This window comes from Microcaecilia unicolor, chromosome 6 (genome assembly GCF_901765095.1).
Source record: "Microcaecilia unicolor chromosome 6, aMicUni1.1, whole genome shotgun sequence".
Lineage (NCBI taxonomy): Eukaryota > Metazoa > Chordata > Amphibia > Gymnophiona > Siphonopidae > Microcaecilia > Microcaecilia unicolor.
In genome coordinates this window covers 344130826-344156601 of record NC_044036.1, presented here as the reverse complement: position 1 = coordinate 344156601, position 25776 = coordinate 344130826, and the positions used below count along the sequence as shown (strand labels likewise).

Here is a 25776-nt window from a genome sequence, read left to right as displayed (position 1 = left end):
GAAAATGATAAAGGGGATGGCACGACTTCTCTATGAGGAAAGGCTAAAGAGACTAGGGCTCTTCAGTTTGGCAAAGAGACGGCTGAGGGGTCTATAAAAATAATGAGTGGAGTTGAACGGGTAGACGTGAAGCATCTGTTTACGCTTTCCAAATATACAAGTACTAGGGGCACGAAATGAAGCTACTAATTGGATTTCTGCCAGGTACTTGTGACTTGGATTGGCCACTGTTGGAAGCAGGATACTGGGTTTGATAGACCTTAGTCTGTCCCGCTATGGTGATGCGTATGGCTTTTTTTTTTTTTTTTTAAAGAAGTACTGCTCTTCTGCCAGCGGAACAGAGGGGGAAGCAGGGCCAGCCCTAAGTTAAAACCTTCAGCAATTCCCTCTCCCAAATCCACCATTCCTCCCTCCATTACTTCCTTCTCCTTCCCCTCCATAGGCCAGCATCTGTCCTTCTTCCTTATACTTCACTTCATTTCACTTGCCTTTGCTGTTTCTGCTGCTGCTGTTGTACTTTCATATCTTAAAAACTGAGCTCAGGGCCTTGAGCACATGCCAGCACTCAAAGTCCTGCCGTCTTGCCTCCTCCAAAGCAAACAAAACTGTGGATTGCTTGACATCTATTCCATCCACTTATACACAATATCTTCTGGTCTCATAAACTTTTTGGTCCCAACACTGGCCGTGTTTCTTTTTGCCACTTCATCAGGAGACTGTTTCCGACCTCTAAACTCCGTAGGCATACCATATGGAGCTCTCCAGCATCCAGTACTTCTACCTCACTTCCTGTCAAGCAATCCACAGTTTTTCTTCATGGATTAATAAGTTCTTCTCAGAAACTAATAAGGATTTGAGAGCAAGCTGAAAGAAACATTTTGTTTAACGTGTGATGTCTCCGGTTTAGGAGAACAGTAAGAACTGTAAGGTGAAATGGGTCTCAAATTTGGAACATTGGGAAGAGTCACAGCTGATTATTGGTACTGGGGATGAGCGGTTTGTAAAAGGCATTACATGGAGAGCATACTGTGAGAGTGCTGGATAGAGAGTGTTTTATTGTTAGTGAGCTTTTCATAATAAAGATTGTAAAATTTAATGCACATAATAATGTGTTTGTAATATGTTTAAAAGAAAAAAGTAATGTATTAGTTAAATGGTAGTGGCATTTCCTATATAATAATACTCACCTCCAACGTTCTAACCTGCCTGGGACCATGGACCCCACGGAGGTGTTCTGCTAAGCAGGTTAGAACGCGATGACGTTAGTGAACCCACACAGCTGATCGGAGGAACTGGTACGCGCAAAATAAAAAAAAACAAATCGGAAAAACAAAAAGGCACGAGACGCACTCCCAAACCTGCTGCGCAAACCAACCGCCCTGACAATGCTTGCACCTAACGAGACTGCCGCCCTCCAGAAATTGCCGCCCAGCTGACGAGAATACCGCCGGCCCGAATCGCCCTCCCGAACCTGCCGCAATAAAAAAAAAAGGGGGGGGGACGTCGACCAAAACGCAAGCCGAGGTTCATGGCGCCCCGAACCGCCCTCCCGAACCTGCTGCACTAACAAAAAAAAAAAGGGTGAAGACACTGCCGCCCTCCCAGTGCCTCAACAGGGGACATCGAACACAACGCAAGCTGGATGAGGTTCACGCACAGCAGTGCAAAGTCTATGCGAGCAGGTACACTAAAGGGAGAGAGAGGCCAGAAACTTCAAGGGGAGGGAGGGGGGTAGGGAGAGCTCAGAAACTTGGAGGGGAGGGAGGGGGCAGGAACTTGAAGGGGAGCGAGGGAGGGGGCCTGGAACTTGAAGGGGAGACAGACAAAGAGACATGGAGAGGTGGGGCGAGAACAGAACGGGAGGGAAGGGGAGAGGACAAAGGTTGCAGCTGGAGGCCATGGGAAAGAGAGCACAGTCGCTGGATAAAAAAAGGAAAAGGAACTAAAAATCTAAACACGGGGGGGGGGGGGGGGGGGGACGACACTGCACCTCGGACGGAAGGAGGGGGTCATGGAAAGACACACATACACACGCATACTCTGTCATGCAGAGGAACCTTACATTGCAACTCACAGGAGGGAGGAGGGCCCGAACTTTGAACATAAAGGGGGGGGGGGGCCTGCACTTCAGACAGGAGGGGGTTATGCACACACACACAAACACAGTCTTTCATTCTCTGTGTGTCACTGTGACAAACACTCTCTAGAACACACACTCTGTCTCTCTGTCACACATACACTCTGTTTCACTGCCCACCCCTGTGATCCTGCAATGGCTTATTGGAAGGAGAATGATATGGAGACACACACACATACTCTGTCACACACACACACGCTCTCTCTCACACGCAACCAGTCTTTCACTCTCTGTGTCTCACTGTCACACACACACACACTGTTTCTCTGTCACACCCACACTCACACATACACTCTGTCTCACTGCCCGCCCCTGTGGTCCCAGAGCTTTGAACACAAAGGGTGGGGGTACCTGCACTTCGGACGGAATGAGGGGGTCACGCACACACACAGACACATACACTGGCACACTGTAGCTCAGTGTCACATACAGAATACACTCACACACACATACACAGAGTCTACAACTGTATGGTTACCAAACAAATTAAAAAAAAAAACCATTGCTAGCGCCCGTTTCCTTTAAAACAGAAACGGGCCTTTTTTACTAGTAGTATATATGACTGACTATTGTGAATTTACCCTGGGGTTGGTAATAGAATAATTGATAGGTACTTCTACCCAGTGCAACAGGCATAAGGTAAAATTATGTATCATACCTGATAATTTTCTTTCCATTAATCATAGCTGATCAATCCATAGACTGGTGGGTTGTGTCCATCTACCAGCAGGTGGAGATAGAGAGCAAACTTTTGCCTCCCTATATGTGGTCATGTGCTGCCGGAAACTCCTCAGTATGTCGATATCAAAGCTCCATCCGCAGGACTCAGCACTTAGAGAATTACACCCACAAAGGGACACTCTGCCCAGCTCACCACCGCCGAAACGGGGGAGGGGAATTAACCCAGCTCATCCCCACACAAGTGGGGGAGGGGAATCCGTCCAGCTCATCCCCGCGGAGCGGGGGAGGGACACCACACCCGCCGATGCGGGGGGATCTGGCTTATCCTGCAACCGCAACCGCGGGAGGAGCTGACTGACCCTAACACCGCCGAAGCGGGAGGGGTACAAAGCTGCCCTACAGCCGCACGAAGCGGGAGGGAGTGCCGGCAGAATTTAAGTCTCAATCCAGCCCCGTAAAACGGAGGGGAGAGGAATGCAGCAGCTCACTGTAACACAAACTCGTCTCAACTCTTGAAGAATCCAAGTGAAAAAATAACTTGAACACGAAGTCTTCCTGAACAGGAACTGAAGACTAAACTTGAATCTGAAATGCAACCAGAATATAAACAGTACAGATATCTGGGAGGGACTATGGATTGATCAGCTATGATTAATGGAAAGAAAATTATCAGGTATGATACATAATTTTACCTTCCATATCATCAAGCTGATCAATCCATAGACTGGTGGGATGTACCGAAGCAGTACTCACCCAGGGCGGGACATAGAAATCCCTGACCGCAACACTGAAGCTCCAAACCGGGCCTCCGCCCGAGCAGCCACAGTCAAGCGGTAATGCTTGGAGAATGTATGGGCCGAAGCCCAAGTTGCCGCCTTGCATATCTCTTCCAAGGAGACGGAACCGGCCTCTGCCATCGAGGCCGCCTGAGCTCTTGTGGAGTGAGCCTTCAGCTGGATAGGCGGCACCTTCCCCGCGGCCACATAAGCCGCTGCAATGGCTTCCTTGACCCATCTTGCCACTGTAGGCTTAGCAGCCTGCAGAACCCTACGAGGACCTGCAAACAGGACAAACAGATGATCCGATTTCCGGAAATCATTGGTCACTTCCAAGTATCTGATGATGACTCGTCTCACATCCAGATATTTAAGAGCAGAGTATTCCTCTGGGTAGTCCTCCCTACGAAAGGAAGGGAGACAGAGCTGCTGATTCACATGGAAGCGAGAGACAATCTTGGGCAGGAAGGAAGGCACTGTGCGAATAGTCACTCCTGCCTCAGTGAACTGCAGAAAAGGCTCTCGACATGAGAGCGCCTGGAGCTCGGAAACTCTTCTGGCTGAAGTGATAGCCACCAAAAAGACTGCTTTCAACGTCAGGTCTTTCAGAGATGCCCTCGACAAGGGTTCAAAAGGCGGCTTCTGTAATGCTCTTAGCACCAGATTGAGATTCCACGCCGGCACCACAGAGTGCAGAGGAGGGCGCAGGTGATTAACTCCCTTGAGAAAACGCACCACATCTGGCTGCGAAGCCAGGGAAGCACCCTTCAGGCGGCCCCTGAAGCAAGCCAGGGCCGCTACCTGGACTTTAAGGGAACTGAGCGACAGGCCTTTCTCCAGACCTTCTTGCAGGAATGCCAACACTGAAGAAATTGGAGCAGTGAATGGAGAAAATGAGCCTGCTTCACACCACGCTGCAAAGGTACGCCAAACCCTGGCGTAAGCAGTAGAAGTAGAGCGCTTCCTCGCTCTCAGCATAGTGGCGATGACCTTGTCTGAGAAGTCCTTCTTCCTCAGACGCTGCCGCTCAATAGCCAGGCCGTAAGACCAAAGGGGGAGGGATCCTCCATCACCACGGGACCCTGATGCAACAGGCCCTGCTCCACTGGCAGCCGCAGAGGATCGTCGACTGAGAGCCTGATCAAGTCCGCATACCAGGGACGTCTGGGCCAATCCGGACCCACCAGGATTATCCGGCCTGGATGCTTTGCCACCCGGTCTAGCACCCTGCCCAGCATGGGCCAGGGCGGGAACACATAGAGAAGCTCTTGTGTCGGCCACTGTTGGAGAAGAGCATCTACTCCCAGGGATCGAGGGTCCCGTCCTCTGCTGAAAAAGCGCGGCACTTGGCAATTGGCCGAAGACGCCATCAGATGTAGGCTCGGCTGGCCCCAGCGCTTCGTGATGTCCAAGAACGCCTGAGCAGATAGCTGCCACTCTCCGGGCTCCAAGGTATGGCGACTGAGAAAGTCCGCCTTGACATTCATGACTCCGGCAATGTGGGCCGCTGACAGCTGCTCCAGGTTCGCTTCCGCCCACTGGCATAGACTCATAGCCTCCTTGGCTAGAGGGGCGCTCTTGGTACCTCCCTGGCGGTTGACATAGGCCACAGCCGTGGCATTGTCCGACAGGACCCGTACTGGCTTCAACGCCAGTACCGGGATGAACTCCAAAAGCGCCAACCGAATGGCTCTGAGTTCCAGGAGGTTGATAGACCACTTTGCCTCTGCAGGAGACCAGAGCCCCTGCGCTGTCCTTCCCAAGCAGTGGGCTCCCCAGCCCGACAAAGAGGCGTCCGTCGCGACAACAATCCACTCCGGGGTCACCAGAGGCATTCCTGCGGACAACTTGTCTGTCTGCATCCACCAGCTCAGCGCCTTGCGCACTGCTGGGTCCAAGGGAAGGCGCACAGCATAATCCTCCGACATCGGAGTCCAGCGCTGCAGCAGAGAGTGTTGTAGTGGTCTCATATGAGCCCTGGCCCAGGGCACTACTTCCATCGTGGCCGTCATAGAGCCCAACAGCTGCACATAGTCCCAAGCCCGAAGAGGAGAGGCTACTAGGAACTGTCCACCTGAGCCTGAAGTTTGACAATCCGATTGTCTGGCAGGAACACTCTGCCCACTTGGGTGTCGAATCGAACTCCCAGATGCTCCAGGGACTGAGTCGGGCGCAGCTGGCTTTTCTCCCAGTTGATGATCCACCCCAGGGAGCTCAAAAGAGCAACCACCCGGTTCACAGCTTTGCCGCACTCTGCATAAGAGGGGGCTCGGATCAACCAGTTGTCCAGATAAGGATGGACTTGTACTCCTTCCTTCCTCAAGAAGGCCGCGATGACCACCATGACTTTGGAGAAGGTCCGCGGAGCAGTAGCCAACCCGAACGGGAGGGCTCTGAACTGGAAGTGTCGGCCCAGGACTGCAAAACGCAGAAAGCGTTGATGGGGAGGCCAGATGGGAATATGCAAGTACGCTTCCTTGATGTTCAAGGATGCCAGGTACTCCCCTGCCTTCACTGCCGCTATAACAGAGCGGAGAGTCTCCATGCGAAAGTGCCGAACTTTCAAGGCCCGATTGACCCCTTTGAGGTCGAGGATAGGCCGTACAGAACCTCCTTTCTTTGGTACCACAAAGTAAATGGAGTAACGTCCCTTGCCAAGCTGATTTTCTGGCACCGGAACGACCGCACCCAGGCGGATTAGATTGTCCAAGGTCTGCTGCACTGCCACAGCTTTGACCGGAGACTTGCAGGGAGAGAGTACAAACCCGTCTCTTAAGGGTCGGCAGAACTCTAGCTTGTAGCCGTCTTTGATGACTTCCAGCACCCAAGCGTCTGAAGTTATTGTGGTCCACTCGCCCAGAAACGAGGACAGCCGTCCTCCAATCTGCACTGGGGTGTGGACCAAGGCCCCGTCATTGGGTACGAGACCCTGGGGGAGGACCGGAGGGAGCACCTCCGGGACGGCGGTCTCTGCGAAAGGAATGCTGCTTGGGGGAGAAGTTCCTCTTGAAGGAAGAGGAGGCAGAAGAGCCCGACCTGCCCGGGCGGTACCGACGGGCTTCCTGAAACCGTCCTCTGGAGGTACCGGGACGAGTACTAGCCCGAGCCCTGACCTCTGGTAACTTCTTGCCCTTAGACGTGCCGAGATCGGTCACGATTTTGTCCAGCTCGACCCCAAAGAGCAGCTTGCCTTTAAAAGGCAATTTCGCTAGGCGGGATTTAGAGGCGTGGTCAGCAGACCAATGCTTCAGCCAAAGCCACCGCCGCGCAGAGATTGTCTGAGCCATGCCTTTAGCTGAGGCCCTCAAGACATCATACAGCAAGTCTGCCAAATAGGCCAAGCCCGATTCCAGGGCCGGCCAATCAGCCCTCAAGGAATGATCCGAGGGGGAAGCCCGCTGCACCAAAGTCAGGCACGCCCTGGCCACATAGGAGCCGCAAACTGAGGCCTGCAAACTTAAAGCAGCCGCCTCAAAGGACGACCTTAAGGCCGCCTCCAATCTTCTGTCTTGGGCGTCCTTTAGGGCCGTGCCACCTTCCACCGGCAACGCCGTTTTCTTAGTCACCGCAGTGATTAAAGAATCCACGGTAGGCCACAGATAGGCCTCACGTTCACTTTCAGGCAAAGGATAGAGGCGGGACATAGCCCTAGCCACTTTAAGGCTCGCTTCCGGGACATCCCATTGAGCCGAAATTAAGGTGTGCATGGCATCATGCACGTGGAAGGTTCTAGGCGGGCGCTTCGTCCCCAGCATAATGGCAGAGCCAACAGGGGCTGAGGGAGAGACGTCCTCCGGAGAGGAAATCTTCAAAATGCCCATGGCCTGCACTAACAGGTTGGGCAAATCCTCTGAGCTAAAGAGCCGCGCTGCAGAGGGGTCATCCGCTCCATCCGAGCGGGGATCCGTCTCCTCCAAGGAATCCGCAAAGGACCGTTGGGAGAACTCAGATACGCTGCCCTCATCTACATCGGAGGAGACAAAGTCCTCCAAGGCCTGGGAATCAACCCGAGGGCGTTTACCTCCGGGGGCCTCAACCTCTTTACCAGACGAGGGAGCAGGGGCAGCGTTTTGCATAAGGAAGGCCTGATGCAGCAGCAAAACAAACTCGGGGGAGAAACCCCCCAGACTGTGCACTTCCGCAGCCTGGGCTACAGCCCTAGACGCACCCTCAACCGGCGCTCGCAAGAGCGGGGGAGAGACATGCTGCGCATCCAAGATGGCGTCCGGCGCGACACTCCGCAAAGGAGCCGCGCGGGAAGAACGGCGCTTAAGTTTAGCCGCTTCTGTGCCGTCGCCCAAATTAAGGGCGTTCATGGCATCAATGTCTCCCACCTCAAGGGCGGCCCAAGAAGAAGCCGTCCGAGCCGCGTGGCCGACCAATATGGCGGAGGCGAGCCGCGGGGGATGGGCGTTTATGGCGGGAAAAACCGCCACGCCGGAGGAAGGGCCAGGACACTCATCGGTCACGAAACTGTCACCCAACAAGGGCGAATCAGACTTTAAGACCCCCGCATCCCCTCTGGAAGCGCACACGCGATCCGGGGAGCGACTCTTTGCGCCCTCGCCCTCCGACGCCATGGGCCACGTGGAGACCAATCGGGGAACCCCCTGCCCGCTATAAAAGGTAAAAATTACCTGCTGTCCGCTCCGAGCTGTAACGACCTGGTGTCCCAGTGAGTAGCTGCAATAAACGTTTAAATAAACGTCGAAATAAACGCCTTTAAGGACGTTCAAAATTTTTTTTTTTTTTTTTAACGGAGCCAGCGGGAGGGGGGAGAAAAGGAGGGACCTGGCGCCACCAGGTTTGCACTTGCTCAAGAAGAGCCCTCAACCCCAGGCACTCAACAAAACCTAAAAATTAGGCTTGGAGGCCTAGCCAGAGCTGCTGCTGTGTGTGACCACCACCTGCTGAGATAGAGAACATACTGGGGAGTTTCCGGCAGCACATGACCACATATAGGGAGGCAAAAGTTTGCTCTCTATCTCCACCTGCTGGTAGATGGACACAACCCACCAGTCTATGGATTGATCAGCTTGATGATATGGAATAGTGAGATGCCAGACCTCCATCAGGCACCCCCAAATGGTCCTGATTCTGCCAGGGCAGTAGAGAGCAAGGTCCATCCCAGTAAGACATCCCCAAGTCTCCTGACTGAACGATTACCATCTTTTCTGTTGCCTTGGACCAGTGGTTTATCAATTCTCCTGCACAATTTGATAGCAGTGAAAAGATTCCAAACATCAAGCAGGGAGGTCTCCAAGTAATGTATTCAGACCCACCAACGAGTGCAATTGGAGCTCCATTGAAGGAAAAAAACAATAGCAAGCCTGTTCAAAAGGATGCTATAGAGAGGAGCAAATCAAAACCAAAATCCTGCTTATGAGCAAAAGATGAAGGGTAGTGCATGAAAGGTACTCAATACCAGTCGAGAGCAATCTCCCCAGAAAAAAGCCATCGAGTGGCAAATGGAAAAACTGTGTCCCCATAGCTCATCCCTGGGGAATAGTGGAAGCACCTTCTGTGGTCTGGCTTGAAGGTGCCATCTTGCCATGTTCCCATTCTTTTTTTTTTTTTTTTTGCTGTAATTTTGTTGCTGTCGCTCTACACCGGCATGCACTTGCAGATCCTGAGATCTTCCGCTAGCATGGCAGAAAGTTTTTGAGCCGATTGAGGGAACCAGAGTACTTTTAAAATCGGGGCTTAGAATGGGGTAGCCAGAACAGACCAGCATCCTGTGGTTGTGGCATCATGTGATCTGGAAATACTTTTAAAACAAGTAGGAACAAATATATTTTTTTCACTCAATGAATAGTTAATCTTTGGAACTCTTTGCCAGAGGATGTGGTAACAGTGGTTAGTGTATCTGGGTTTAAAAAAGGTTTAGAAAAGTTACTGGAGGAAAGGTCCATAGTTGCTATTGAAATAGATATGGAGAAACCACTGCTTTCCCTGGGATTGTTCGCATGGAATCTTGCTACTATTTGGGTTTCTGCTGAGTATGTGTGATCTGGATTGGCCACTGTTGGAAATAGGGCTAGATGGACCATTGGTCTTACTGAATATGGTTGCTATTATGTTCTTATGGCCTTTATTGTATAGCTTTATATGTACTTAATTCAGAAACAGATGGTTGTCATTTTCAGTGCTCTTTGTATATCAGATGTTTTATTCAGGCTTATCTCATACAGCTTCTATATACATCTAATAGCCTCATGTCATCGCCCATGTCTTAGAGCAACTTTTTATCTGTTTAACCCAATCCCACCCCCTTTCCCTCTTCCCCTCTTATACCTTGAATGTGTTAAGGATTGCACTGCAGAGACACATTAATGATCCAAGGAAATGATCTCATATTTGCAGGAATTTACTACTACTTTTTCCCCCCCAGCCTTTGACACAGATCTTGTCATTCTCTTTAAATTGTGTTTTGGTTTCTCCACAAAGTGAGATCCAATAGACCCCTCATTTATCTAATGTGTAAGAATGCATTATTTAGCAATAAGGCTAGCTTTCCTAACAAAAGAAATTTGTCTGTCGTTTTTATAGGGAAGAACATAAGAAACATTCTTCTGGCTGTGCTTTCATCAACATCAAAAAGAAGATTGAAAATCTAAGTCAGAATGAGTTTCTCAAATTGGACAAGGAAAGGCTGAAGAATGAAACGGTGTGTAATATCTGTGCATTTGGGCTCTCTCCAGCTTGGAGAAGATTTATTTTTCTTGCATGCTGGGGATTAGGTGGCGGATGGTTGTGTATTCCAGTATTTCCCAATTGGATATCCTGAAAACCTGACTGGCAAGGGGTACTCCAGGACTGAACTTGGGAAACACTGGTGTATTTTGCATGCTTCTTATCTGAGTCTTAAAGAAATGATTCTTCAACCTATGTTCCAAAGAGGAAGCAGCTACCACAAGGTTTTAAGGGCACATATAACAAGAGGAGTGTCTGCATACTGAGTGAACTTCAGTGCAGTAACTTTCCTTGCCATTTTGTAAAATGGCAACATGGTTGTCCCTTCATAAACTTTCAGAGCATTATAAGACTTACTGTATGTCCGAGCAGATGTTTTTTTTTTTGGTGCTCAAGTTCGAGCAAGGATCTCATTATCCCCACTCTTAAGGATTGCTTTGCTGCATCCAACAGATCCTGGTCTGGTAAGAATGCTAAGGAAGGCAAAATTATGCTTGCCTTTTTTTTTTTTTTTAGTCCTACCACACCAGTCCAGAAACCCTCCCAGACATTCTGTGAATACTTGGTTATGTTCTATTGGGTTTGCTAGATTTCAGTTTTTTAAATTCTCCTCATGAGGTTATTACAGATTGAAAGTTTCTTCTGTTTTTAGTTTTGGTATTTAAGTCTAAGATTGGACAGCTAATAGGAAAGAGAATAAAGCAAAGTTTTTTGTAGCAAATGTTCTCTGATGACAGCAGTATGGGTATTCTCAATGATGGACTATGTTATCTCCCCAGCATCCCCTCCAGAAGCTTTTGGAAATTGCTCCCTACATGTACATGTGCCATACCACCCACTTTCATTGTGTGGAACTAGTTCAGTCTGATACAATAGCTGATAAAATTCAACTTTAAGGGGAAGTGGGCGGGGTAGTGAGAGTACTTATTCTGCTTGTCTTCGAACACATGCTACAGCTAAGTAACTTTTCTTTCTCAAAGGACAAACTGGATATAGTCGTCTTGCTGATAGGAATCCCTAGCTATTAGGCTACCTGAAAGAAAAGGGGAATGAAATAGAGCTGTGCAACAGGCTAAATATCAGCACTTTTAAGCTTGTAATTTTTTTAATAGCTTGGAACAGAAAACAAATGGGCCTGGGGGGGGTAAGAGGTGGCTTCTAGAACCTAAAGAGTTTGAAGGACTGTCTGACCAAACCAGTTGTCGAGTTGAGTCCTCTTCTAAACAGTAATGAGATGTGATTGTGTGGACTGAAGTTCATGTTACAGCCCTGCAGATCTTTTCTATTGCGTCCAACCTCAAGTGGCTACCAATATAGCCGTGGCTCTGACATTGTGAGCCATGACACAATCCACTAGAGTTAGCCCAGCTGGGGCATAAGTAAAGGAAATGAAGTCAACTACCACAGTCTGTCAAATTGGGTAGCAGATGGCAACCCCCATCCTATTGGGGTCAAAGGTAAACAAAGCTTGGTGAGCTATGGGCTTTAGTGTTCTCCAGATAGGCCAAGGTTCTCTTGCAGTCCAGAGTATGACATGTGCTTTCACCTTGATGGACATGTTACTTTGGGGGAAAATATTGGCAGAACAATCACGTGATTAAGATGGAACTCTGACACTACCTTAGGAAGGAATGTAGGATGTATGTAGAAAGGTGAATCGACTACTAAGGCCTGTAGCTCACCGACATGGCATGCTGAAGTAAGCACTACCAAAAACTAGATCTTTCAGGTCAGGTACTTCAGGTAGCAGGTATCAAGTGGCTCAAAAGGAGCTTTCATCAGCTGGGTAAGGACAACGTTGTGATCCTTTGGCTCTCTGTTGGAGTTCTGTCCTTGGACCCCTTCTTTTTCAATCTACACCTCTTCCCTGGGCTTGCTGATCTCATCTCATGGTTTCCAGTATCATCTTTATGCTGATGACACCCAGCTTTACCTCTCCACACCAGACATCACTGCGGAAACCCAGGCCAAAGTATCGGCCTGCTTGTCTGACATTGCTGCCTGGATGTCCAACCGCCACCTGAAGCTGAACATGGCCAAGACCGAGCTTAATGTCTTCCCACCCAAACCCACTTCTCCTCTCCCTCCACTCTCTATCTCAGTTGACAACACCCTCATCGTCCCCATCTCATCTGCCCGCAACCTTGGCGTCATCTTCGACTCCTCCCTCTCCTTCTCTGCGCATATCCAGCAGATAGCCAAGACCTGTCGCTTCTTCCTCTACAACATTAGCAAAATTCGCCCCTTGCTTCCTGAGCACACCACCCGAACTCTCATCCACTCTCTCATTACCTCTCGCCTTGACTACTGCAACCTACTCCTCTCACTGGCCTCCCACTTTGCCACCTATCCCCCCTTCAGTCCGTTCAGAACTCTGCTGCACGTCTTATCTTCCGCCTGGACCGATATACTCACATCACCCCTCTCTTCAAATCACTTCAGGTACCGCATACAGTTCAAGCTTCTCCTTCTAACCTACAAATGCACTCAATCTGCAGCCCCTCCTTACCTCTCTACCCTCATCTCCCCTTACGTTCCTACCCGTAACCTCCGCTCTCAAGACAAATCCCTCCTTCAGTACCCTCCTCCACCACCGCCAACTCCAGGCTCCGCCCTTTCTGCCTCGCCTCACCCCATGCTTGGAACAAACTCCCTGAGCCCATACGCCTTTGGCACCTGACCACTATTCAAGAAATCTAGACTGCTCAACTTGTCATTTCGTCCTTTAGATTGTAAGCTCCTTTGAGCAGGGACTGTCCTTTTTTGTTAAACTGTACAGCGCTGCGTAACCCTAGTAGCGCTATAGAAATGTCAAGTAGTAAGTGATTCTGACCACCATTCTGTAGGAGAGGGCCCATTTCCACGTATGACTGCTTCCTGATACAGGAGTCATGATTTGTCACCAAGCAGGGAGGCACGGTACATTGCAACTTGGTTGTCTATTTGAATCAATATAATTTGGTTTGCCAGCCAATATCTGAAAGCCTTTAGAGCATTTTAGATAGCTCTTAAGCCCAGGAGTTTGATTTGATGTTGCCTCTTCTGAGCAGACTGCTGACCCTGAGTGTGGAGACTATCTATATTAGCTTCCCACCCCAGATTGGATGCATCTGTCATTATGTTCTGTGAGGATGAGGAATTTGGAATGGCAGTAATGCCTTGTTCAAATGGCAGCAAATTAGCCAAGAACAAGGTTGCTTCAGAAAAGGTGTAACAATGATTATATCTTGAAGACTCCATATGGCTTTGGTTCACTGTGTGTGTGTGGGGGGGGGGGATAGGAAGAAATGTCCTATTGTGGATTAAAAACTGGAAGGATAGGAAACAGAGAGTGGGGTTAAATGGGCAGTATTCACAATGGAGAAGGGTAGTTATTTGGGTTCCCCAGGGGTCTGTGCTAGGACCGCTGCTTTTTAATATATTTATAAATGATTTAGAGATGGGAGTAACTAGCGAGGTAATTAAATGACACAAAGTTATTCGAAGCCGTTAACTTGCAACAGGATTGTGAAAAATTACAGAAGGACCTTACGAGACTGGGAGACTGGGCGGCTAAATGGCAGATGATGTTTAATGTGAGCAAGTGCAAGGTGATGCATGTGGGAAAAAAGAACCCGAATTATAGCTACGTCATGCAAGGCTCCACGTTAGGAGTTACGGACCAAGAAAGGGATCTGGGTGTCGTCATTGATGATACACTGAAACCTTCTGCTCAGTGTGCTGCTGCGGCTAAGAAAGCGAATAGAATGTTGGGTATTATTAGGAAAGGTATGGAAAACAGGTGTGAGGATGTTATAATGCCGTTGTATCGCTCCATGGTGCGACCGCACCTTGAGTATTGTGTTCAATTCTGGTTGCCGCATCTCAAGAAAGATATAGTAGAATTGGAAAAGGTGCAGCGAAGGGCGACTAAAATGATAGCAGGGATGGGACAACTTCCCTATGAAGAAAGTCTAAGGAGGCTAGGGCTTTTCAGCTTGGAGAAGAGACGGCTGAGGGGAGACATGATAGAGGTATATAAAATAATGAGTGGAGTGAACAGGTAGATGTGAAGCCTCTGTTCATGCTTTCCAAAACTACTAGGACTAGGGGGCATGCGATGAAATTACAGTGTAGTAAATTTAAAACAAATTGGAGAAAATTTTTCTTCACCCAACGCATAATTAAACTCTGGAATTCGTTGCCGGAGAACGTGAAGGTGGTTAGCTTAGCAGAGTTTAAAAGGGGTTAGACGGTTTCCTAAAGAACAAGTCCATAAACCACTACTAAATGGACTTGGGGAAAATCCACAATTCCAGGAATAACATGTATAGAATGTTTGTACGTTTGGGAAGCTCGCCAGGTGCCCTTGGCCTGGATTGGCCGCTGTCGTGCCCAGTGTGGCATTACTTATGTACTTATGGGATAGGGTCCATTGAGCCTTCCACTCTTCCATTACAGCTGATAGCACATGGTTTTTGAGACTCTGTAATTTTCAAACGGTCTTTTTCAAGACCCTTTTTCACAATTCACTCTTTGATGACTGACTTATATGTAGTTGTTATATTCGTATATAAAGAGATTCATGAGGCATGTGCCGAAACACGGTTCTGTGTCGACTCATCTCTGAGTTATTAATAATGGTTTACTTTTCATCTTTGGTGTTCCTCGGTCTAATTTTGAAGTGTCGGGATCCGTCTCCCACTCCTGTTCTTGTTTCCTGCTTCCCTTTGGGATTATGATGTTCATTTCATGCTTGTGTTTGGGGGGGGGGGGGGGGGGGTTGCATCAGACTAACGGATGCCCCATGGGAACAAAGTACAGGATGCAGTCTCGCAAGTCAAAGATGACAGATCTACTTTTAAAGAACTTTCTAATCCATCGGCAGATCCTGCTTTGAATTTTAAAACGGAGTTGTTATTCCTTGCGTAAGAATTTTCAGTATCAACCTTCAACCGCAAATGCTACCAAACATATTTCAGTCAGCTGCTATCAAGGCAATAAAACCAAACTTCTACCAACATCCCAGACCTAGAGGGAGGAAATCTCGATCAACTTCAACAGCTGCCCTCCTTAAGCCCACACACGGTGATGGTCTTTACAGTGTGACTCAGGATTTGCCCACTACAATGGGTTTTGAAACAACAATGAGATCAATGCCACCACCCAGCAGATCAAATAGGCTCTTTAATGGTGGCTTTTCTCTCCCAGTCTGCTCGAGGGAGCTCCCTTCCATTCCCTGAACAAAACGCTAACATTAACAGATGCTTCACCCCATGGGGGGGGGGGGGGGGGGGGGCTCATCTTCACCATTTTCGTAGTGTCAGCCGGTCCCTCATCCAAGGTCTGGCCTTGGTCAGCCCTGCTTAGCTTCCTCAGACGCACTGCCAACTGGACAGGTCTGCCACACTCTGATCTTCACTTAACTCTTTATTTATTTTATTGCATTTGTATCCCACATTTTCCCACCTCTTTGCAGGCTCAGTGTGGCTCAGTTTCAGTCCTAACTGCCCGTATTGCTGCTCTTTCTATCCACAAATGCACACCCACGGCAAAACCTTCTTATAAATGAAAGTTTATTTGAGCAATTCATAGCAGTACTGCTTACAGCTTCACAGTGAAATTTCTTTCTCCCCTCAGTCCCACACACAGCTAGCAGAAGTTTTACTGTGCCTTTACTTTTCGGGCACTGTTTCAAAACTCTCAGCAGTTAATGTGCTTCTACACCTTTACAACGTCAGTATATTTCTTCACATAGTCACAGTTCATCAAACCAGCCAATCTCTTGCATTTCTTCTACTCCGGTGCTTAATCTCTGCAACACTCCTTTCTATTCTCTGAGGCAAATTACCTGCACATCTTTCCCATAGGGATTTCCCCCATCGCCTCAACCTGCTTTCTCCAGTCTTCCACAACTGACTCAGCGTGGCCACTAGGAAACCTCTCCTTGCATTCTCCTCAGTTTGAGCCAGGGCTGCAAATCTCCATACCTTCCTCCTCCAGCTCCTCAGCTATCTCCATTTTATCATAATCCCTAGTCACCTCCTCCCCTGGCTCTCCCATCTGTTCCTCATCACTGTCATCAGAAATCATTTCCCAATCCCTGCCTCCCAGCTTCTGTGTGACTTGCCTAGGAAGAGAGGATTCTTGGGACTGGTAGTCCCTCACCCTCCTCAATACTTGGGCTGGTCTCTCAGCCACTAGGGGGCGAACCTTTGGTGTACTGGGAACTTAATACTGAAACTTTCTCTTTCTGCAACCTCCTATCGGTTTCAGCCCCTGTTCCTGTATTCTTTTGGTCCAACTTTCCCCTGCCCCCTTACAGTACCCAGGGACATTGAACTCGATCAGAAGCCAATTTGCATATCAATCTGCTCGAACTTGGAGCAGTTTTCTATGCAATTCAGACACTTGATTTCTTCCTCAAAGGACTAGTAATTCTGCTACAAACAGACAAGCCAAGTCACGATGTTCTATGTGAACAAGCAGGGAAGCACAGGCTCTCTGTCCTGTGTAGAAGCATCCCAGACATGGACCCCCCTTCTTCGCCTTCAAGCAGCTCTCCGGGCTTCTTTCCTCCCAGCACCGTCTAATGCCGTGGTGAACAAATTGATCTGTATTCTCTACCCTCATGAGTAGTCCCTAGCTCTCATAGACCTATTTACTTCAGATCACAATTACAAATGCCAACAGTTATTTTTTTATTTTATTTTTTTGTTGTTCCACACTCAATCTTTGCAAAGATCCTTTTTACCTGTCTTGGACAAAAGGCCTCTATTATGTATTTCCTCTCATTCCCAAGATTATCCGCTAGGTGGTTTAGGGTGCAGTGGTGCTAATCCTCATAACACCCAATTGACCTCGTCCATGGCTCCTCAAACTTTCTCAGTCAAGCCCAATACCTCTTGGAGCGGCACACTTCTGCATCCCAATACCAAGAAATTATTATTGACAGCGTGGAGCCTTTAAGAGTCATGTCACTTCCTGCCACATTGACAGTCTTGGCTGTTTTAAACTCACCTATTTGAGGTTTAAAGCCTTCCTTTGAGTGCATCTAGCTGCAGTTTCCAGTGTCCTTTCCACACCTGGATCATTATCACTTCCGTCACATCTACTCACCTCCAATCAAATCACCACCTCCTTCCTGGGACCTCAATCTAGTTCTTACTTAACCGTTGCATCCACCTTTTGAGCCTTTGGCATCGGCTTCCTTCAGTTCCTTACATGGCATACCGCAAAGACCAACAAATATGAACTCCTTCACATATACCCAGAATTGTCTTTACCATTTGCTTGTTATATTAATATCATGCATCTCAAGAAAGATATAGTAGAATTGGAAAAGGTGCAGCGAAGGGCGACTAAAATGATAGCGGGGATGGGACGACTTCCCTATGAAGAAAGACTAAGGAGGTTAGGGCTATACAGCTTGGAGAAGAGACGGCTGAGGGGAGACATGATAGAGGTATGTAAAATAATGAGTGGAGTGGAACAGGTGGATGTGAAGCGTCTGTTCACGCTTTCCAAAAATACTAGGACTAGGGGGCATGCGATGAAACTACAGTGTAGTAAATTTAAAACAAATCGGAGAAAATTTTTCTTCACCCAACGTGTAATTAAACTCTGGAATTCGTTGCCGGGGAAAGTGGTGAAGGCGGTTAGCTTAGCAGAGTTTAAAAAGGGGTTGGACGGTTTCCTAAAGGACAAGTCCATAAACCGCTATTAAACAGACTTGGAAAAATCCAAAATTCCAGGAATAACATGTATAGAATGTTTGTACGTTTGGGAAGCTTGCCAGGTGCCCTTGGCCTGGATTGGCCGCTGTCGTGGACAGGATGCTGGGCTCGATGGACCCTTGGTCTTTTCCCAGTATGGCATTACTTATGTTACCTAAGATCCTTCTGTAATACTAAATGTTTATTTCTCATATATCTCCACTATTCGTGATGTATTGTAAGCCACATTGAGCCTGCAAAGAGGTGGGAAAATGTGGGATACAAATGCAATAAATAAATAAAATAAAAAATGAAAGACATTCCTTATTGCAGTAACCTCAGAGTTGGTGAACTTCAGGCATTGGTGCACTATCTTCCATATACCCAATTATTCCCAACTAAAGTGACCTGATGCACTCACCCTAAGTTCTAGCCTAAAGTTATCACTACTTTCCATCTCAACCAAGGTATTTTTTTTAACCTGTTTTCTTTCCAAAACCCACTGTTCCCCCACAGAAGCATTTCTGGATTGTTGACACACTCTCATTTTTTTAATCATTCTTCACATCTTTTCCTTTCCTATCATCAAAAATCTCTTGGCTCACAGGTGAGCAAACAAACTTTATCCACCTGGATTGCAGACTGTCTCTCCAGCAGAACCAGCCACTGACATCCAACATTGGGGCTCATTCACTTCGTGCAGAGGTGACATCTACAGCTTTCCTCAAGGGAGTTCCGTTTCTGGGCATCTGTAGAGTAGCCACATGGTCTACACCACATAACCTTTGCACAGCATTACTGTCATGATATAGCTTCCTATGCAAATGTTGCAACTGGTTTCATAACTGTGCCCTCATCCTGTCTTATTTTTGGGTTGCTCTTTAGAGACTTGTTATTCACAGCCCACTGGTGGGGAATCTCCAGTGTGGCTGCATTATCCTGCCCCACAGAGAAAGCATTGCTGCTTACCTGTAACAGGTGTTTTCCATGAGTAACAGGATAATGCAGATACTCCATCCCCTCAATGGGGGTTCATGTCTAATTTATTATTTTAGAAACTAAACTATTATTCCTGTTTGTTTTATTCTCTCCTTGTTAAATATACTTCTCATTTTGAAGTTTTGACATCTTGCATGTGGTCTTTCTCTATTCACTCTTCCTTTTCAGTTTTCAGCTGTTCTAGCAGCTAACTGGTGATTTTGCGGTTCAAACACAAGGCGGGAAGGAGTCTTTCTCTACTGACTGGACAACTCCAATCAGATTTAAGCTAGCAGAGTGTATCCGGGCAGGCAGCCCGCAGAAAGGGCTACCAGTGTGTCTGCATTGTGGTCCATCTAGCCCAGTATCCTACTTCCAGCACTGGCCAATCCAGGTCACAAGTACCTGGTAGAATCCTGGGGCAAGCAGTGGCGGGCAATTCCTCCATATCCATCTCAATAACAGATTATGGACTTTTCCTCCAGGAATTTGTCCAAACCTTCTTTTTTATGTTTAAATCTCTCTATTACAAAAGTGGAACAAACAAACAATAGCTCTTCAAAATCTTCAAAGAAAAGCAAATTGTTCCATCAACCAAATGTACAATGTTACAGTGAATACAGACTCTTTTTTGTCCCTTCTCCCCACCTATCCCCCCCCCCCCCCCCCCCCATCCCCGATCAAACCTTTTTTTAAACTCAGATATGCTGAATGCTGTTACTACATCCTCCGGCAGTGCTTAACTATTCTTTGAGTGAAAATATTTCCTCCTATTTGTTTTAAAAGTATTTCCATGTAATTTCATTGAGTGCCCTCTGGTGAAAAATTGATTCACTTCTACCCGTTCTACACCACTCAGGATTTTATAGATGTCAATCATATCCCCCCTCAGCTGTCTCTTTTCTAAGCTGAAGATCCCTAACCCCCCCCCCCCCCCCCTCTTTATCATTTTGGTCACTATTCTTTGAACCTTTTCTAATTCCGCTATATCTTTTTTTTTAAGATAAGGTGACCAGAATTGAACGCAGTACTCAAGGTGAGATTGCACCATGGAGCGATACACAGGCATTATAATGGTCTTATTTTGCATCCCTTTCCTAATAATTCATAGCATCCTGTTTGCTTTTTTTGGCTGCCACCACACACTGAACAGAAGATTTCACTGTATTGTTTACAACAACTCCTAGATTCTTTTTCTTGATTGCTGACTCCTAAGGTGAGCCTTAGCATCAGGTAACTTATTTGGATTATTATTCCCAATATGCATCACTTTGCATTTGTCCACATTAAATTTCATCTGCCATTTGGATGCCCGGTCTTCCTGCAATTTTTCACAGTCCGCATGTGTTTTGAGAACTTTGAACAGTTTTGTGTCTTCTGCAAATTTAATCACCTCACTCGTTCTGTTTTCCAGATGAGCTATAAATATGTTAAGTAGCACCAGTCCTAGTACAGATACCTGTGCTACTCCACTATTCACCCTCCTCCATTGAGAAAAATGACCATTTAATTCTACCATCTGTTTTCTGTTCAATAACCGGTTCCTAATCAACAGACACTGGCTCCTATCCCTTGACTTTTTAATTCTCTCAGGAGTCTTTCATGAGGAATTTTGTCAAATGCTTTCTGAAAATCCAGATAAACTATATCAATCGGCTCACCTTTATCCACATGTTTTGTTTACACCTTCAAAGAAGTGAAGCAAATTGGTGAGGCAAGACTTCCCTTAGCTGAACCCGGGCTGTCTCTGTCCCATTAAATCATGTTTGTTTATGTGTTCCATAATTTTATTCTTTATAATTTTCAGCATTTTCCTGGCACTGAAGTCAGGCTGGCTTACTGGTCTGTAATCTCCCAGATCACCCCAGAAACCTTTCTAAAAATCGGCGTTACAGTGGCTACCTTCCAATCTTCAGGTACTTGGGATGATTTTAACAGGTTACAGATCACTAACAACAGATTAGCAATTTCATGTTTGAGTTCTGTTACCCATGGAGAACATCTGTTACAGGTAAGCAACAATGCTTTACTATGCCTTTGTCCTGGCCCTGCCAGTTGAGTTTTCAGGATTTTCACAACAAATTACTTGCAAGATTTGCATCCACTGCATCCACCATATGCAAATCTATCTCCTCTGTATTAGCTGGTTGGGTTTTCAGGATATCCATAATTTGTGGTGTGAATCAAGAAGCACTGATCTAGAAAACGTTTGAAAAATGATGCCAAACAGCATACAGATGGGCATTTGCACAGAAACCCAATTATTTTTGTTTGGTTCCTTGGAGAAGTTCACACAGGTCAGCTTAGTTTTACAAGTTTGCCGAGATTTTAAAACCTAGGAGATATAATTTTACCTGCCTTGCCAAGCAAAGATTTTTACTATTTGAATTAATGGGTGTATTCCTCAGCGACCCTCCAGACCGGTCAAGACGCTTGGGTTATGCACACCTACCAGCAGAGGGAGACTGAGAACACAAAAACTGAACCAAGCATAAGCCAGCAGCCAACCCCCAAGCAGCCAGTAAATCTCAGTCTCCAGCAGAGGGTAGACGTGCAGCCTGAGCAGTCAGTCTGGTCTGGTAGGATTAGAGATTCTGATTTTTATACCCTGTACTTAGAATTTGTGCTTCGGGGAAGCGGGTCCGGTGGGGCTCCCTGTTCCCCTAGGGTGTGCACCCGTGTCCGGGTTTTGCCCCTGCTGTACCTTGTGTGAAGGCAGCTTGGTGCCTCGGCTCCTGTGCTACAGGAACCTTGAGAGCCTTAGCCCTTGTCAGTATATAGCAACTGGGCTGTTTGCTGTGTGTGTAAAAAAAAAAAAAAAAAAAAAAAAAAAGGAAAGAAAACCAGGAGTAAAAGGAGGAAAGTAAGCAGCAGACAGTGCTGTTCGGCATCAGAACATTTTGTTGTTCCTCTTTTGGGGGCTGGCAAGGGTTTTAGTGTGGTTTTTGAGGAAGGGAGTAGAGCTGGGGCGATTTTGGCGGTTTGTGTGTGTACCGCTTTAAATTTAGCGATGTCGGCGGGAAAGGCGGCTCGTTGCCGTTCCTGCGCGCGTCGGGGGATTGAAACGCCCGGAGCTCCGTGCAAGTTTTGCGGTGAGCCTAAGCATGCTCTCTCTTCCCCTCCGGTTTTGTCTGCTGAGGTTTCGGGCGGCAGTAAGGGCCTCCCGGGGTCTGTCTCAGGTGTTGGTGCGGTGGCGGCGGTCCCGATTTTGGCGGGAACCGCCGCCATCTTGGATTCGGCTCCTATGGCGATCCCGGCTCAGCGGGTGGTGGAGGGCCCGGGACAGAATGTTGGGGGCTCTCCAGGGCCTTCAGGAGCTATGGGATTTCCACCGGAGTTTGTCTGGTCGATGTTTCAGGCCTGGCAGGCAGGGGCTTCTCAGCCTGATGTACAGAAGGGGGCAGCTCCTTTGGGGGTCAAGCGCCCACGGCTAGACTATGTGGAGGATCCTGATTTTTTGTCTTTACCTCCCTCGGAAGATGAGGGTAGTGGATTGGGTGATGAGTTCCCTTTAGACATGGATCCTGAAGAGGAGGGATCCTTCCCAGGGGAGGATGCCTCGGTGGTAAGGATTTTTCCTAGGGATGAGCTTCCGGAGCTCATTGATCAAGTGATGTCTACGCTTAGGTTTGAGGCTCCTGAGCCGGTTGTAGCGGAGGTTAAGCAGATAGACCCTTTGGTTAAGGGCATTCGTAAGTCTTCTCGCTCTTTCCCTATGAACCAGGATCTGAGGGATATGATCTTTCAGGAGTGGTCCTCTCCAGATTCAGCCTGTCGGGTGGTTAAAGCGATGGCGAGACTTTATCCTATTCCCCAAGAGGATAGGGATTCGTTTAAATCTCCTACAGTGGATGCGGTGGTGACGGCAGTCACCAAAGCTACTGCCATTCCGGTTGATGGGGGGACTGCCCTCAGAGACCCTCAGGATAGGAAGTTGGAGTCTTTTGTTCGGCGAAGTTTTGATCTCTCGGCCTTGTCTCTGCAAGCCGCTCTATGTGGAGGTCTAGTGGCTCGGGCGTGTTTCCGTTGGGCTGAAAAGCTTCTGGATGGTCCCGCGCTGGACAGGGCTTCCGTGGTGCAGGAGTTAGCCAAGTTGGAGATGGGATCTTCCTTTCTGGCAGATTCTAGTTATGATTTGTTGAGGGCTTCGGCGAAGAATATGGCTTTGGTGGTTGGAGCTCGTCGGGCCCTGTGGCTTCGTGGATGGACTGCGGATGCGGCTTCTAAATCCAAGTTGTGTTCGCTTCCCTTTAAAGGGTCCATGCTTTTTGGAGAAGAGTTGGATAAGTTGGTGCGTGGTCTTGGGGAGGCTAAGATTCCGCGGTTGCCGGAATTGCGACCTAGAGGAGGGGGTCGCGGCATGTCAGGGCGTGCTCGTTTGAAGGATGCCCGGCGCTATAGGCCAGGTAGGTTTAGTGCGCCGTTTAGAGGCAGATATTTTCAGCGTACTCAGCCCTTTCGTGGGGGTCGTCGAGGAGGACGTGAGGTCTCGGGAGGAGCTCTGTCCTCCGGTCGTGGTTCTCAATGAGGGTTTGCGGGTCCAGCCTCTGGTGCGAGTAGGTGCTCGGTTGAGTCAGTTTTATCAGAGGTGGGCCCATATCACGACAGACCAGTGGGTCCTCGAAGTGGTGCGAGACGGGTACGCCTTGGAGTTCGAAGAGTTTCTGCCAGATTTCTTTGTAGCCTCCCCATGCCGCTCTCGGCTCAAGGCCAGGGCAATTCGGCAGACTCTCCGGCGGTTGGTAGATTTAGGGGCGGTAGTTCCAGTGCCGGTTTCAGAGAGAGGGACCGGTTGTTATTCGATTTATTTTGTGGTTCCCAAAAAGGAGGATTCCTTCCGGCCTATTTTAGATCTAAAACGAGTCAACGGGGCGTTGAAGGTTCCCTCGTTTCGCATGGAAACGTTGCGGTCGGTCATAGTAGCGGTTCAGTCGGGAGAATTTCTCACTTCTCTGGATCTGACGGAAGCTTATCTGCATATTCCCATTCGGAAGGCGCATCACCGGTTTCTGCGCTTTGCGGTTCTAGGACATCACTTTCAGTTTTGTGCTCTGCCGTTCGGTCTGGCTACGGCGCCGCGTACTTTTTCCAAGGTTATGGTGGTAGTGGCGGCGGCTTTGAGGCAGCAAGGAGTGTTGGTTCACCCATATCTCGACGATTGGCTGATTCGAGCCAAATCCTATCAGGAGAGTGTGGAAGCAACAGCGAAGGTAGTATCTGTTTTGGAGTCGCTCGGCTGGGTGGTGAACAGTGTCAAGAGTCATCTGGTTCCGTCTCAATCCCTAGAATATCTGGGGGTTCGTTTCGATACGGTGCGGGGCCTGGTGTTTCTGCCGCCCGTTCGGATTGCCAAGATTCAGGGGCTGATCCGTCAGTTTTCTGCCAAGCGGTCCCCGTCAGCTCACGGGTATCTTCAGATTTTGGGGCTGATGGCGGCATCGATAGAGGTGGTGCCGTGGGCCAGAGCTCACATGAGGCAGTTGCAGTCAGCGCTGTTGAATCGTTGGTCTCCGCAGTCTCAGAGTTTGGAGGTCAGACTATTCTTGCCGGAGGCGGTGCGATCCAGTCTGCGGTGGTGGCTTCATACTCCAAATCTGGAGAAAGGGATGCCCTTGGATTCTCCGGATTGGATTGTGGTGACCACAGATGCCAGTCTGGCAGGCTGGGGAGCACATTGTCTGGGTCAGGTGGCACAGGGTCTCTGGTCTCCGGAGGAGGCCCTTTGGTCAATCAATCGGCTCGAGACTCGGGCGGTCCGGTTGGCGTTGCAGGCCCTGCAGTCTCTTCTCGCCGGGAAGGCAGTTCGAGTTCTGTCCGACAATGCCACGGCGGTAGCTTACGTAAACCATCAGGGGGGCACAAAGAGTCGCGATGTAGCCGAGGAGACGGCAGAGTTGATGCAGTGGGCGGAGCTTCATCTGCAGAGTCTCTCCGCAGGTCATGTGGCCGGAGTGGACAATCTCCAGGCGGACTTTCTGAGCAGGCACACTCTGGATCCAGGAGAGTGGTCGCTGCATCGTCCGCTGTTTCATCGGCTGGTGATGGAGTGGGGACTGCCGGTGGTAGATCTTATGGCAACAGCCAGCAATGCTCAAGTGCCCAGGTTCTTCAGTCGGAGGCGGGACCCTCGGTCCGAGGGGATCGATGCTCTGGTGCTTCCGTGGCCACCGCGTCAACTGTTGTACGTGTTCCCTCCTTGGCCTCTAGTGGGGCGCGTAGTTCAAAGAATAGAGCGATACGTCGGCACGGTGATACTCGTGGCTCCGTATTGGCCACGTCGTCCGTGGTTCGGCGATCTAGTGCGGTTGGCGATCAAGGGTCCCCTGAGGTTGGACGGGTCGGTGGTGTTGTTGCAGGGCCCTATCGTAATGCCCGACCCGGTTCCATTCTCGCTTACGGCCTGGCTCTTGAAAGGGACAGGTTGAAGAAGAAAGGGTTTTCAGCTAGAGTAATCGAGACTATGTTGCAGTCTCGTAAGCAGTCCACGTCCTTTGCTTATGTGCGGGTGTGGCGGATTTTTGAGAACTGGTGTAGGGATCGTTCTTATTCGCCTTGGAACTCGTCTCTTCCGCAGGTGTTAGAGTTTTTGCAGGATGGGGTGGACAGAGGTCTAGCCCTTTCTTCTTTGAAGGTGCAGATTGCGGCCTTGGCTTGTTTCCGGGGGAGGCTCCGGGGGGTTTCCTTGGCATCTGCTCCCGATGTGGTTCGGTTTTTGCGAGCGGTGAAGTTGATCCGTCCTCCTGTTCGTCCGGTGGTTCCGCCGTGGGATTTGAACTTGGTCTTGGAGGTCTTGGTGGGACCGCCCTTTGAGCCTTTG

At 48.6% G+C, this 25776-nt stretch overlaps 1 protein-coding gene across 1 annotated transcript in view; it reads left to right on the top strand.

Moving 5' to 3' along the window:
- The window catches only part of LOC115473575 (baculoviral IAP repeat-containing protein 5-like), a 48655-nt gene that overhangs the window by 20819 nt on the left and 2060 nt on the right, over nucleotides 1-25776 (top strand). Inside the window, exon 3 of the mRNA XM_030208649.1 lies at nucleotides 10144-10261. Within this exon, the coding sequence (XP_030064509.1) occupies nucleotides 10144-10261 (118 nt within the window). The remainder of the gene's footprint in view (nucleotides 1-10143; nucleotides 10262-25776) is intronic.